At 47.3% G+C, this 12,500-nt stretch overlaps 1 protein-coding gene across 3 annotated transcripts in view; it reads left to right on the top strand.

Annotated features, from left to right (window-relative positions):
- megf6b (multiple EGF-like-domains 6b) overlaps positions 1 to 12,500 on the top strand; it is a 60,255-nt gene that overhangs the window by 28,537 nt on the left and 19,218 nt on the right. For 2 of the 3 annotated variants that reach the window (XM_056606979.1, XM_056606980.1), the window contains exons 5-11: positions 99 to 221; positions 8,136 to 8,258; positions 9,646 to 9,771; positions 10,624 to 10,746; positions 11,427 to 11,549; positions 11,830 to 11,967; positions 12,362 to 12,484. In XM_056606979.1, coding sequence (XP_056462954.1) covers positions 99 to 221; positions 8,136 to 8,258; positions 9,646 to 9,771; positions 10,624 to 10,746; positions 11,427 to 11,549; positions 11,830 to 11,967; positions 12,362 to 12,484 — 879 coding nt within the window. Of the gene's footprint in view, positions 1 to 98; positions 222 to 4,487; positions 4,900 to 8,135; positions 8,259 to 9,645; positions 9,772 to 10,623; positions 10,747 to 11,426; positions 11,550 to 11,829; positions 11,968 to 12,361; positions 12,485 to 12,500 lie in introns of those variants that run through there. The other variant, XM_056606981.1, reaches the window with a different exon arrangement.

Below are 12,500 nucleotides of genomic sequence, written 5' to 3'. Positions count from 1 at the left end.
TTTTTCTCTCTCTCTCTCTCTTTCTCTTTCTCTTTCTCTCTCTCTCTCTCTCTCTCTCTCTCTCTCTCTCTCTCTCTCTCTCTCTCTCTCTCTCTCAGATGTGAACGAGTGTGAGGAGACCAATGGTGGCTGCGAGGCGAACTGCTGTAACACCATCGGGAGCTTCTACTGCAGATGTCCTTCTGGCCTCCAGCTCCACGCGGGCGGGAAGAGCTGCCAAGGTGACGCACCTCCAGACTATAAATACAGCAGCTCCATATTGACTCTAAAGTGGATGACCGTGGGAGCCACGCACACATGCTGGGTAGACTCATCGGAGAGGCCTTGGTGTGAGGCTTTGATGCTGTTTGTGTGTGTTTGTGTGTGTGTGTGTGTGTGTGTGTGTGTGTGTGTGTGTGTGTGTGTGTGTGTGTGTGTGTGTGTGTGTGTGTGTGTGTGTGTGTGTGTGTGTGTGTGTGTGTGTGTGTGTGTGTGATTCTGACCAGGGCAAGCATGTGATAGATTGACTGCTGCTTTACCAGCAGTCTAACGAACAGATGCAATGCCAAGAAGGGGAACCTGTTATCCACTACATTACAGCCATTAAGAAAAAAACAAAAGGACATTATTGGAAAACACAAATGCAAAAGCCACAACACAACTGCAAACACCACAACACAAAACCAAGAGTCACGACAAGAACTCAAAAACCAGAAGACAACTGCGAACACTGCTACACACATGCAAAAGCCACAACACAATGGAAGTGAGCATAAACCGATGTTGATGCTGACAATTTTTAGTAAAGAATGTAGAGAGACTTAGCCTCATCGGCATGATACAATAGTTTGATGATCTTGCAACGCTACCAGCAGAAAGCTGATTCATAATGAATTTTGAATCCATCAAAAAAGGAAAAGAAATTATAATCTGCAATAAAACCTCTCAAAATAGCAACAACCTCCCACTTACACATGTGGAGGCAATAATCTTCTGATGTCAATAATAGTAAGATTCATTGTCAACAACCGTTGGCGCTCACTTCTGTTGTGTTGCGGCTTTTGCAGTTGTGTTTTGTGTTTTCAGTTAGTTTTTTACGTTAATGCACTTGTGAGAAGCATTTTGGATATGCACGGCTGGATCATCCCCACTGCAATGCAGTTCTATAATAGGCGGGTATGCCATGTCTATTTAAACATGTTATACATGCAAGCAGTGTGAGCAGTGAGTAGTGAAGGGAGGTGGCACCGCTGGCCATCGCGGTGCCCAGGTTCTGAGCCAGTTCTCACCAGAACCAGACCTCCTTCCCTGTGTGTTCTCTCTTCGTTTTCTCTCCTTTTTTTGGTTGAATGTTTCCGATTAGTGCATGCCAGGGAGTGGTTGACTTAATCAGAATAATGGCTCCTCTGTGCTATGGCCAAGTCTTGAGGAGATGAGCTGGAATGCTGTCTAGGATATGGCGGCGAAATGGAGCAGCCAGCGAAAAGACGAAAGCGTTTTGGACCTTTCTAGAACATTGTTATTAAGACAGCTAATGGGAATCGCTGTCACAGCTGGCCTTCACGGCCCATCGCGGCGATGCCGCAGAAAAAAAGAACCGACTCGGCCGCCCACCACAGCATTAAAAGTTCTGGTTGTCTGCAACTGGCAGACCTCAGGGCTTTGGAGAAGCTGGGGGGGAAGCAGCATCAACTACGCTCTGGATGGTCTGAGAGTTGACGAAAGGTCCAGCCTGGAGAGATGGCAGCCTTGTGTGACTGCTGCGTTTTGTTTGTGGACCACACACACACACACACACATACTGACAAACGTATGCATGCACACACACACATGCACACACACATGCACACACACACAAACAGCTATACACGTACAGACACACACACACACACACACACACACACACACACACACACACACACACACACACACACACACACACACACACACACACACACACACACACACACACACACACACACACACACATATGCATACATATATATGACACAGTACACAAAATCTGTTTAAGACATTTTTCTTGCATATACATAGAAAATAACCTTTTGTGTCATGCTAGAATGAGATCTTTCACGTGAGTAAACGTAATCTCCATTTTGTAGCGCTCCACATGTTATTGCTGCTGGGGCTGTGTCGTGACAGAGTACTAGAATGATTCTCTGATGAGGGATCGCTGTTGATGTGAACTGCCAGGGTCCGAGTACAGGAGGAGGAGGTGAAGGAGTAGAGGAGGTGGAGGAGGAGAGGGAGGAGGAGAGGAGGTTTGTGTTTCAACCTTTATTTATCACACACATTGAGATGAGCAAAAATCTATTTTGCAAGGTTAGAGGAGCCGAGGAGGAAGAGGAGAAGGTGGAGGGGGAGGAGGGGGAGGAGGGGGAGGAGGAGAGAGCAGAGAAGTAGGACCTAACAGCAGCAAGCCCAATACAAAGCAGAGTAATGCCAGCACTCTCCCCATCTCACACGTAACAGGCCGGTGTGGGACTTAACGGTGTTTAGCACTTAAACTAAATGTGTGTGTGTGTGTGTTTTTGTGTATATGCATGTATGTGTGTTTGTCTGTGTCTTTGTGAATGTGTGTGTGTGTGTGTGTGTGTGTGTGTGTGTGTGTGTGTGTGTGTGTGTGTGTGTGTGTGTGTGTGTGTGTGTGTGTGTGTGTGTGTGTGTGTGTGTGTGTGTGTGTGTTTGTATGTCTGTGAGTCTCAACAAAAGGTTCATAAAAGCTGGAAGCAGGTCATGTTAAAATGACCATTAAAAATATCCTGTGGGGAAGATATTTTGTTTCAGTAGGTATTACATTAAATTGAATTACGTGCCAGTCTACCGGCCAAGACACATAAATAACTTCTTCCTATCGTTAGCAGCGTCTTAGGAGGGCTTTGCTTTACTAATGTCCTGCGTATTATAGTGTTGGTCATGTCTAGCAAGAGCTTTTTAAATCAAATCAGCACCATAATGGGTGTGTGATGGTCACAATGAGTCTCAGAGCTCTGTACACTTTGGTGCGTGTGTAAGAATGCTTGCGTCTGATTCTATAAACGGATATTAAAGGCGCAGGTAGGTTGCATTAAAAAAGTAGTTAAAGGTCCCATGGCATGCTGCTTTATGGATGCTTTAATACAGATATTACTGGGCCCCTTACACAGTTCTGGAAGACGTTCCCGAAAATTCAGCCGTGGTGCAGATTGAGCACATTGAGCTTTCCCCAAACGCGCTGCTTCGGTGTCTGTAGCTTTAATGCAAATGAGGAGGTGAGAGGCGGCTGTCCTGGAGCTCTATATCTAAATAATATCCTGTTATGCATACATTTCTATATCATATAATATATATTATCACGGCCAAAAGCTGTGTGAGCCTTCAGACGATATTATGAATCTCAAACGACCGCGTCGGGTTCTCTGACGTCTCTGGTTCTTCCACGTCCAGATCAATCTGAAGTAGACTGAACCGCGACATGGGGGACAAAGGGGTTGTTGCCCGCGATTGTTGACCGCGATTGTCGCCCGCCGGAGCCTCGCTGCCGAGTGTGTGTGTATGTGTGTGTGTGTGTGTGTGTCTAAACATAAGCACTAGAATCTATGATAGACTGCTGTGATATCTCCCTGATTAGTTGAGTTAGATGCAACACTAAACACTCCTCCCTGCACCTTTTGCTGACCTTTTAGTTGTACATGTGAAACCTGACCACTGGCAATCGCTGAGTTTGGCATCACATCCATGCTTGCATTTTGGAGACCTTTTATTTTTATGTTCCTGCTGATATCAAAAGAGACCTTCCAGTAATTCATCCACAATGTTCACATTCCTGATTGTCAATCGCCTGAATGATGCGGTCCATGAATCTCTCCTTTCCATCGTACAAAACTCCTTTGAAGAGACAAGCAGAAAATACGCTGAGGCAACAGAAGAACAACAAAGACTTGTGGAGACTCGGCTGGTGTGCTGCCTGGTGAATTTCTGCAATAATCTTGGGTGGATCAAGGTTCATTACAAGTAGCCAATGATGCAGAGGGAGAGCTAAGTACTGTGGAGGGATAGAGAGAGGTGGGTCAATTGGAGAGGGAGGAGACGTAGGTGAAGGGGAGAGAGAGAGAGAGAGAGAGAGAGAGAGAGAGAGAGAGAGAGAGAGAGAGAGAGAGAGAGAGAGAGAGAGAGAGAGAGAGAGAGAGAGAGAGAGAGAGAGAGAGAGAGAGAGAGAGAGAGAGAGAGAGAGCGATGGATTGAGAGAGAGAGAGAGAGAGAGAGAGAGCGATAGAGCGATGGATTGAGAGAGAGATAAAGAGAGAGAGAGCGATAGAGCGATAGAGAGAGAGAGAGAGAGAGAGAGAGAGATATAGAGAGATATAGATAGATAGATAGATAGATAGATAGATAGATAGATAGATAGATAGATAGAAGCGGTTGAAGGGGTAAGAGAGGGAGGGGGAGGTAAAGGGGGAGAGAGAGAGAGAGAGGTGTGGGTAAAGGGGTAAGAGAGAGGGGGAGGTTCCTCAGTATGATGGAGGGTGGGGGCACTCCGATGCAGAATGAGGGACAGAATTAGGCAGAGGCAGGATGAACAGAGGTGGTTCTGTTACACATGAGGTGCCTTGTCATTGAAAACAGAGATTCTTGAAAATATTTTATTTTCTTCCCGATAAATTATTATTTTTGTGTGCATATCGGTGCCATTTGTCGTGCCATCAACACTGCCATTAGTGTTGATGATCTTTTGTTGATTCATTCGTTCAGCGATGCTATTTTCAAAGGGAGTGATGGTGTTTCTTTTGATGCTTGCTCAAGCTCTGGTGCAGCTGGTATCTGGCACCAACTACCCCTACAGTTACTATAGAAGGATGTGCTATAGGCCGCACTGTTTCCATGGATACCATGTCCACAACAGGGGCTATGTGGGACCAGGTAAGGTGATGCACTTCACCCTCGAAAAATACAAATAAATAGTAGAGTTAAACTTATTGGTAGTGTAAAAACCTTTTGTTGACTACTTATTCTCGGATTTTAATCCTTATTTTCTCTATTGGCAAGTTGTTGATCACAAAAAAAAAAAACATCTCGCCAATAAAAAAGTATGGAATGATCTGATCACAGTTAAATATTTAAAGAAACCTTCTCAACCTTTTGTTTTAACCAAACTTGTATAACATTAAATATTTACATTGCTAATTCAGAAAAGATACAGAATCCCTAGAATTGTCTTCTTTGTATGTTTTTGTCTGCGGTAAAACACAAAATTGTTTATTTTAACTTTCTGAACCGTTTGTCCTTAAACGTTATTTAATGACACGTTCCTCCATAGAACCCCCGTGTGGGCAATCAAAGGTCCACCACACAAACAGTTGACCCTTCTCCTGTTCTGCCGACTAGATCTCAGGCTTCTCCTTCACTTCTGGTGCTCCTCTGTCCTGCGGTCTGTCTCTGGCTGGATAGCAGATAACAGCCACATGCCAGCCGCCCAGGCAGACTACACGTAGGAAGTGTAAGATTAGCACACCTGACCTCAGATCAGGCAGTCCTTGATTTGAGTTACTTTGGTGAATTGAGTGATTGACAGGCCATGTAACCGATCTGATGGTGATGATGAAAAGCTGGGGCAGCAGCTTCCGTGGAGGGAAGGTATGCATTTAGCATGTCCTCCATCTCCAAAGATGTACCACTACTGAATAGACAAACTAGTTTAAATAAGTGTCACTGTCTCTAAGCGCCACTTACAGTTTCACACATACGTGCAGTTTTATGATTTATATTGTATACATACATGTATATTTTGTAATGGATCTTGTTGTTTTTCTTTAACTGGATGGGGCTGGGATGATGGCTTTGGCTCTCATCTGTAGCTGTGGTAATTAAAGTGTGGGGGGGAGAGGGGGGGGGGGGGGGGGGAGTGGGTCCAATACCCCTACAGCACTAAGTTGATTAAATTAGACACCAACCCAGAGAATGGCAAGGAGCAAGAGTGGAAAAAAGAGAGAGAGAGAGAGAGGGGGGGGGGGGGGGGGTGGAGAATGGTGGTGCTCTTGCCAGCTTTCCCTGGAGTGGTGCGGAGCCCGAGCCTGGCAGCGGACTAAACAGAGGGAAATTTTAGAGACTCTCTTTAGGGAAGTCTCTTAAATCCCAAAGAATTCCAGGATGGTTATGTACGGCTTCATTAACAACATGCGTGCGTGGATATTTCAACCGTAAAGTCCAATGCAGGTTCCACCGGCAGACTGCTCCCGTTGCTCTCTCTGTTTTATATCGTTGCCAAGACGCTCCCCATGCCAGACCCAATGAATTACTCCTTACTATCATCTGTCTTTCAAGGGGCCTGCTTCTGAACTGACCCTTCCAGGTAAGGTCTGGATGCACTCGTGTGAACCCAGAGCTGCATATATAAAGACTGCAGGGTCCTTTCGTCCGCATGCGTGCGCTGCTGGGTTTCATGCGGTCCTGTATGAGCCACCACTTAGGACCCTAACCACAGCCTCCCTCATTTCCCGATCGACTGCACAGCCATCGCTCTGTACTGTAGGTTCACGAGTTATCATCCCTGCTCAGAGCACCAGGCCTTTGCTAGGCTCCGGCATCATGAGGGCGGATTTGGGCTTTGATTAACTGTCAGAATCTACTTAACGGATTAGCATTGAGGCTTACCGTTCAAGACGGATCACAATAACACTGTTTACATGGGGCAAAGCCGGGAGTTTATTGGCACGTACAAGGGTAAGGTTGTGGGGTTTTATTGATTTTCGTGTTTTTTTTCCTCAGTTAAGTGCGGTCGGAAACCCATTCTTGTAACAGAGATTCCGGAAAATTCTTGAAATAGTCCTTTCCCTGAAAATAGCTTCTTTGTGGAGGGAGGTGAGTGAGCTTCTGCATAGGGAACTAAACAAGGAATTACTCAACCAGACAGGGTTCGTTAGCTTGGCGCTAACATGCACACCTTTATGATGTGTTCGGAACCAGAGTGTAGGAATGGTCTTGAGCTGTTCCCGCTCACACCTTGTAATGTTTCAACTACTCATGGCTGTTCAGTCTGACACATTAATACTAATAAATTCACCAATTTAAACATTTTGCGGGACTTCTGTAACCTCTCTATGAAACATAATAAATATATATATATATGTTCATATAGGCCTATACGGTACAGTATAAAGTATAACACTAATATATGCATCTATATATATATATATATATATATATATATATATATATATATATATATAGATGTATATAATTTATTTATATACAAAAACATTGAAGTCGATTAGAAAAACACTCAAGTCAGCAACAACCAGGGAAAGTTTTCCCTCCAAAATAGTGCATTTAAAAAATGATTTAAAAGTTGGCAACGACTCGGCTGGCTTCAGAGAGTCTGGCACCCGGCAGGAGGTTTCAGTTTCCACCAAACCAGTGGCTTTCACCCTCAAGCCTCTGGCCACAATTAAACATGAGCCACCCCCACTGTCAGGGGAGGTCTGAGGGGGCCGGGACGGTGGTCATGTTCAAGGGCTTTGGGGATCGCAGCGCTCAGCGTTCGCAGCAGTCCAAACCAGGGCAGCCGCTGCCCTCACCGTCTGGCTGGGGGGTCTGCCGCTGCGGACCCCATAACATCTGAATCTCAGACTCCACAAGTGGGACGTGTTTAGGGAAATGGGCCGTGTTTCGTTTGCGATGTTCTCACTGTGTGAACCTCTGCCTGAACCCGATATGATCCGTGTCGCGGGCTACTTTCCCACTGCAAGGAGCTCCGCTGGAGAGCCCTTCGTCCTACTGTTTGTTTGTAATTTCCACTCTTAGCTTAGCTGGAATGTGTATATTTTGCATCCTCCGATATTAGTTTCCATATGTGTTTGGCCCTCCACCCCAGAGTCTTTGACAAGAGCAGAGGAATGTCAATTTGGTTCTAAATGTTCAGTAGTTGTTACCACATGGGAGCCATGTTTGTTTCCACAATAACGGCCTCAGAGATTACTTGATCTGCTGCACATCCATCATTCTCTTGGAGCAGATCTGCATAAAAAAATTGCCTTAACAACCGTGTTCAGATTTCTTCCCTCTCTCTGACAAATGACGTTTGCCGTCCAATGTGGTAATTTAATCTCTCCTCCCCACTCCCTCTGCGACCCCTTGTCACTGTCCCTCACCCCATGCAGATATCGATGAATGCCAGGTCCATAATGGGGGCTGCCAACACAAATGCATCAACACCAGGGGCTCCTTCTACTGCGAATGCAACCCCGGCTCTCGGCTGCACGTGGACGCCCGCACCTGTCTCCGTGAGTAGGCTTCATGCATCACGCTACATTCTAGCACTTCCCGTTGGAACACACTGGGTCTCTGGCTGCCTTTTAACCACGTGGCATCTCCGCTCTGTTTATGCCGTCTTGACTTGTGTTTACCTAACCGGCTTCAGTGGTTGTTCCGTCTTGCCGTCGAGAAGGTAAACACAGGCAAATGACAGCGGTTAGGTCAACTCATTATCAAATCGAGAACTACTTTGCGTTTGTTTATTCTGAAGGCACCCCTGCAATTCTTGGGTTTGTGGTTGGCATCACTGAATGATGCTGTGCGTGTCCACGGTGCGCACATGGGTCACTTCAGGAGGACGATCGTCTGTTAGGCTGCATGTGTTGAGGGTGGGTCTCTGGATTCACGTCAAACTATGGGCTGGAACATCAGCTCAGTGTGATGGACACAATGTCGCGAGCCATCCCATTCCTCAGTACAAGTGAAATCATTTGACATGTATGATGATAGCGTAGATATATAGATATATGTATATATATATATATATATATATATATACTGTAAATATACATATGGTGGACATTTGTATATATTTATATCATACATAAATGCATGCATTTGGGTATTGGGAATTGAAAGCATAGGATACCATTGCTTCCCACCGCGCGGTTTGCGGCGATACCAATCACAACAGACGCCCGCCGACGAGCGGGAAAGCAGATGTGCCGGGATCTGAACTCAGCATCTTGGCACACGCTCCCCTCAACCTGCTGCCAGAGGAGGTCAGGCGGCTCCCTGGCCTGTGGGTGGAGGAGGGAGGGGGGTTATTTGAGTTGGCAGGCTGGGGTGGCGGTGGTGGAGGTGTGTGTGTGTGTGGGGGGGGGGGGGGGGGGGGGTTAACAGGGCCTGTGTGATGTGGATAGACGGAGGGGTGCTCTTCACTCCAACCTTTGACTGTGAGCAGCCTCCCCAGCCCACCTTTTGTCCCCCTGTCAGGAGCAATCCAAACACGGAGCGGAGCGGAGCGCCCAGGGTGAACAAGGGCTGAGCAGTGATTGAGCCGGCTCCGTCCGCGGCTCATCACTCCGGCCGGCAGAGGCCCGGCTCCCCGTCAGAGAGCTCTGTGATTATTGGCTCTCTCTGTGATGATCCTGGGATGCCTCTTCTTTCTTTCTTTACCGGCCTGGGAGCATACCGATCTGCTGAGCTATTTCCAAACCCCAGTCTATTGTACCCCTACCCTCGGATGAGTTTGTAGCCCTTTGGAAGTGTTATGTGAACGGGACAGTGCGGTTTTTATTGGTCTTTTTTGGTTATGCAGGAATAAGTTTGCTTCTTCAGAGTGCGTCTTTGCTCACGCCGTTAGTCTGAGTGTGTGTTAATTAATGAACTCCGTTCCGCTGTTCTTCTGTCCAGCGGTCCACTCGTGTGCCATCAGTAACGGGGGCTGTGAGCACCACTGCGTTCAGCAGTCCTCCGCCCACTTCCGCTGTCGCTGCAAGACCAACTACATCCTGGCCGAGGATGGCAAGCACTGCAAACGTAAGTGCCAGTCTCATGGCCTTAAAGCAAGGCAGGGTTCAAGCGACACAAGTGCGCACGCACGCACGCACGCACGCACGCACGCACGCACGCACGCACGCACGCACGCACGCACGCACGCACGCACGCACGTACGCACGCACATGCTTGCTAAAAAGAATCTATGGAAAAAGGTATTTTGATAGTATCATTTTAAATGGTTTGGAAACCGGGGCCAACAAAACGCAGCACAGTTTGGGTGATAAACGTTGAAAGAGTCTCGCTGAGGTTCATAACACGTGAGACCCATGGGCGGGACTGTTTACGTTCCAATCTGGATTATGTGACAGGATGTTCTAACTCCTTACTGCCCCTCACGGAGCTGGAGACCTTCATTCCTCCAATGATTCACACCGCTCTCCCTGTTTCTCTTCAAATGAGTCTTTTCATGTTCCTTCTCTCCCGGGGAATTTGGACCCCTGCCTTGCTTCACAAGGCGGGGGCAACCTTCTGTGGGGAAAAAGAAGGAGACGACGATGTTGTGAACGTTGAATGACTGTCTTTAAGGCGGTTTGGCGTGGTGTAATTGTCAGCCGTGAACACCTTCCTATAATTGTATTCTTTTAGTCCTTTACGAGGACTGAAGGTTCTCAGCCCAGGTGCTAGACAGGCTTTGACACGTTGCAAACGCAATCACACAGACACACTCACACACTCATCCATACTTTGAGTTGGGGTTGAGCCGTGTGGAGTCAGCATGCTCTCTATGCTTCATACTGCATGGTGCTGTTGCTCTGTCCTCCTTCTGTATCAGGTCACCATGCAAACATTTGTGTGTGTGTGTCTGTGTGTTTGTGTGTGTGTGTGTTACAGTGGCAAATCCGTGCGGCGATCAGAATGGAGGCTGTATGCACATGTGCCTGCCGGACGGTAGCATGGCCCACTGTGACTGTAAGGTTGGCTTCCTCCTGGCCGAGGACGGCAAGACCTGCGAAGGTAACACCCCCTCGTCCATTTCCAGCGGGGGGCAGGTTAGTCTGGTGGCTGTTTCACCCCGAGCCTGGGCCTGGGAGTCTAGGCAGTCCACCTGTTGGCATCCCGCCGCAATGTCCAACCCTTCCCTGCTCCCTAGGGAACAGTACGGGTCCATTGATCGTAACTGTTTCTCATAGCTTCACTGAAACATCTATCTGCAGAAGAGCAGTTAGCTCTTTGGAAACAATGTGCGGCGGGCAGAATGACGTTTGTGGATAACATAACAGTGAATCGTTATCTGAAATCTCTCATAACAAGGACCAAAGTGATTATTTATATTGTTTACATTCGTGGCAGGCGCGTTCAAGCTAAATGCTCCGAGGAAGAATTGGCACAAAAAAAAGTCATTTTGACAAATTATATTGGCAACAGATGTTTTAGTGAAGCAAGAAGGAAAGAAAAAATGTTTTGATCACCCTTGTCGGTAGAGTCCTTTAATGATGTGGAAATATAACTAGATTCACTGTGAGTCACTTAGGATCAAATCTGCCTCTAAATTAATGAATAGCTATATATATATAGATATATATATGAAAACCAGCTTGTTTTCTGAGAGAGTACAGAATCACAGCAGGTCAGATGGAAGTGCACCTTGTAAGTTGATGTTTTGTTGATGATAAGATGGTTGTGTTTCTTCTCAGACCTCGATGAGTGTGAGTCGCAGCAGGCCCACTGCGCCCACGGCTGCCACAACACGCTGGGCTCCTTCGCCTGCGTCTGTCTCACGGCCTACGAACTGGGCTCTGATGGCAAGCAGTGTTACAGTGAGTCAACTACACTCTACACACTACCACTACACACTGCTAACTACAAACTACTAACAAGCAGTGTTATAGTGGGCAACTACATGCTACACACTTCCACTACACAATACTAACTACCAACTACTAACAAGCAGTGTCACAGTGACTGAACTACGTACTACACACAACCACTACAAACTACATAATATAAACTACTAACAAGCAGTGTGTCTATGTCTGTGTCTGTGTCTGTCTCTGTGCGTGTCGCGTGCGTGTGCATGTGTGCGTGTGCGTGTGGCAGGGATCGAGATGGAGATAGTGAACAGCTGTGAGAACAACAACGGAGGCTGTTCCCACCACTGCCAACATTCCACCGGCGGACCCGTGTGCTCCTGTAACCAAGGTTACCGCCTCGACGATGACCTGAAAACCTGTGTCGGTAAGCTGGGAACGTTGTAACTAATAGTGTGCCCGGTGAAATAGTGTCTTCATATATACCAATTATCTTCGGTAATTGCCCTCCCTACTATTATTATTATTATTACCGTGTCACAGGGAAATCATAACAGTTTATCGCCGGCCAAGACTGCTCGTAAACCGATGGCGGGGAACCAAAGGAGATACGAAATTTACTCAGTGAATCATCGTCTCGTTGGCTTTTTAGTCGGGCGTGTTTCCCTCACGCGGGTAAAACCCACGGGGACCTCAACCCGAACTCTCGTGGTCGTCTGTGTGACCTCACCTCGAAGTCAACGGTGTTCACTCGTAGCCAAACGTATTTTTTTGTGCTAACCCGCGGCGTGGCGCACCTCGCGCTGTGTTGTGATTGGCAGACGTGGACGAGTGCAGCGAGCAGCGGTCGTGCTGCGAGCAGGACTGCACCAACTACCCCGGGGGCTACGAGTGCTACTGCTCGGCGGGGTACCGCCTCGACGCCGACGGCTGCAGCTGTGACGGTACGACGCTCCGAGG

This window comes from Gadus chalcogrammus, chromosome 13 (genome assembly GCF_026213295.1).
Source record: "Gadus chalcogrammus isolate NIFS_2021 chromosome 13, NIFS_Gcha_1.0, whole genome shotgun sequence".
Taxonomy (NCBI): Eukaryota; Metazoa; Chordata; class Actinopteri; order Gadiformes; family Gadidae; genus Gadus; species Gadus chalcogrammus.
This window is presented reverse-complemented; position numbering and strand designations above follow the sequence as displayed.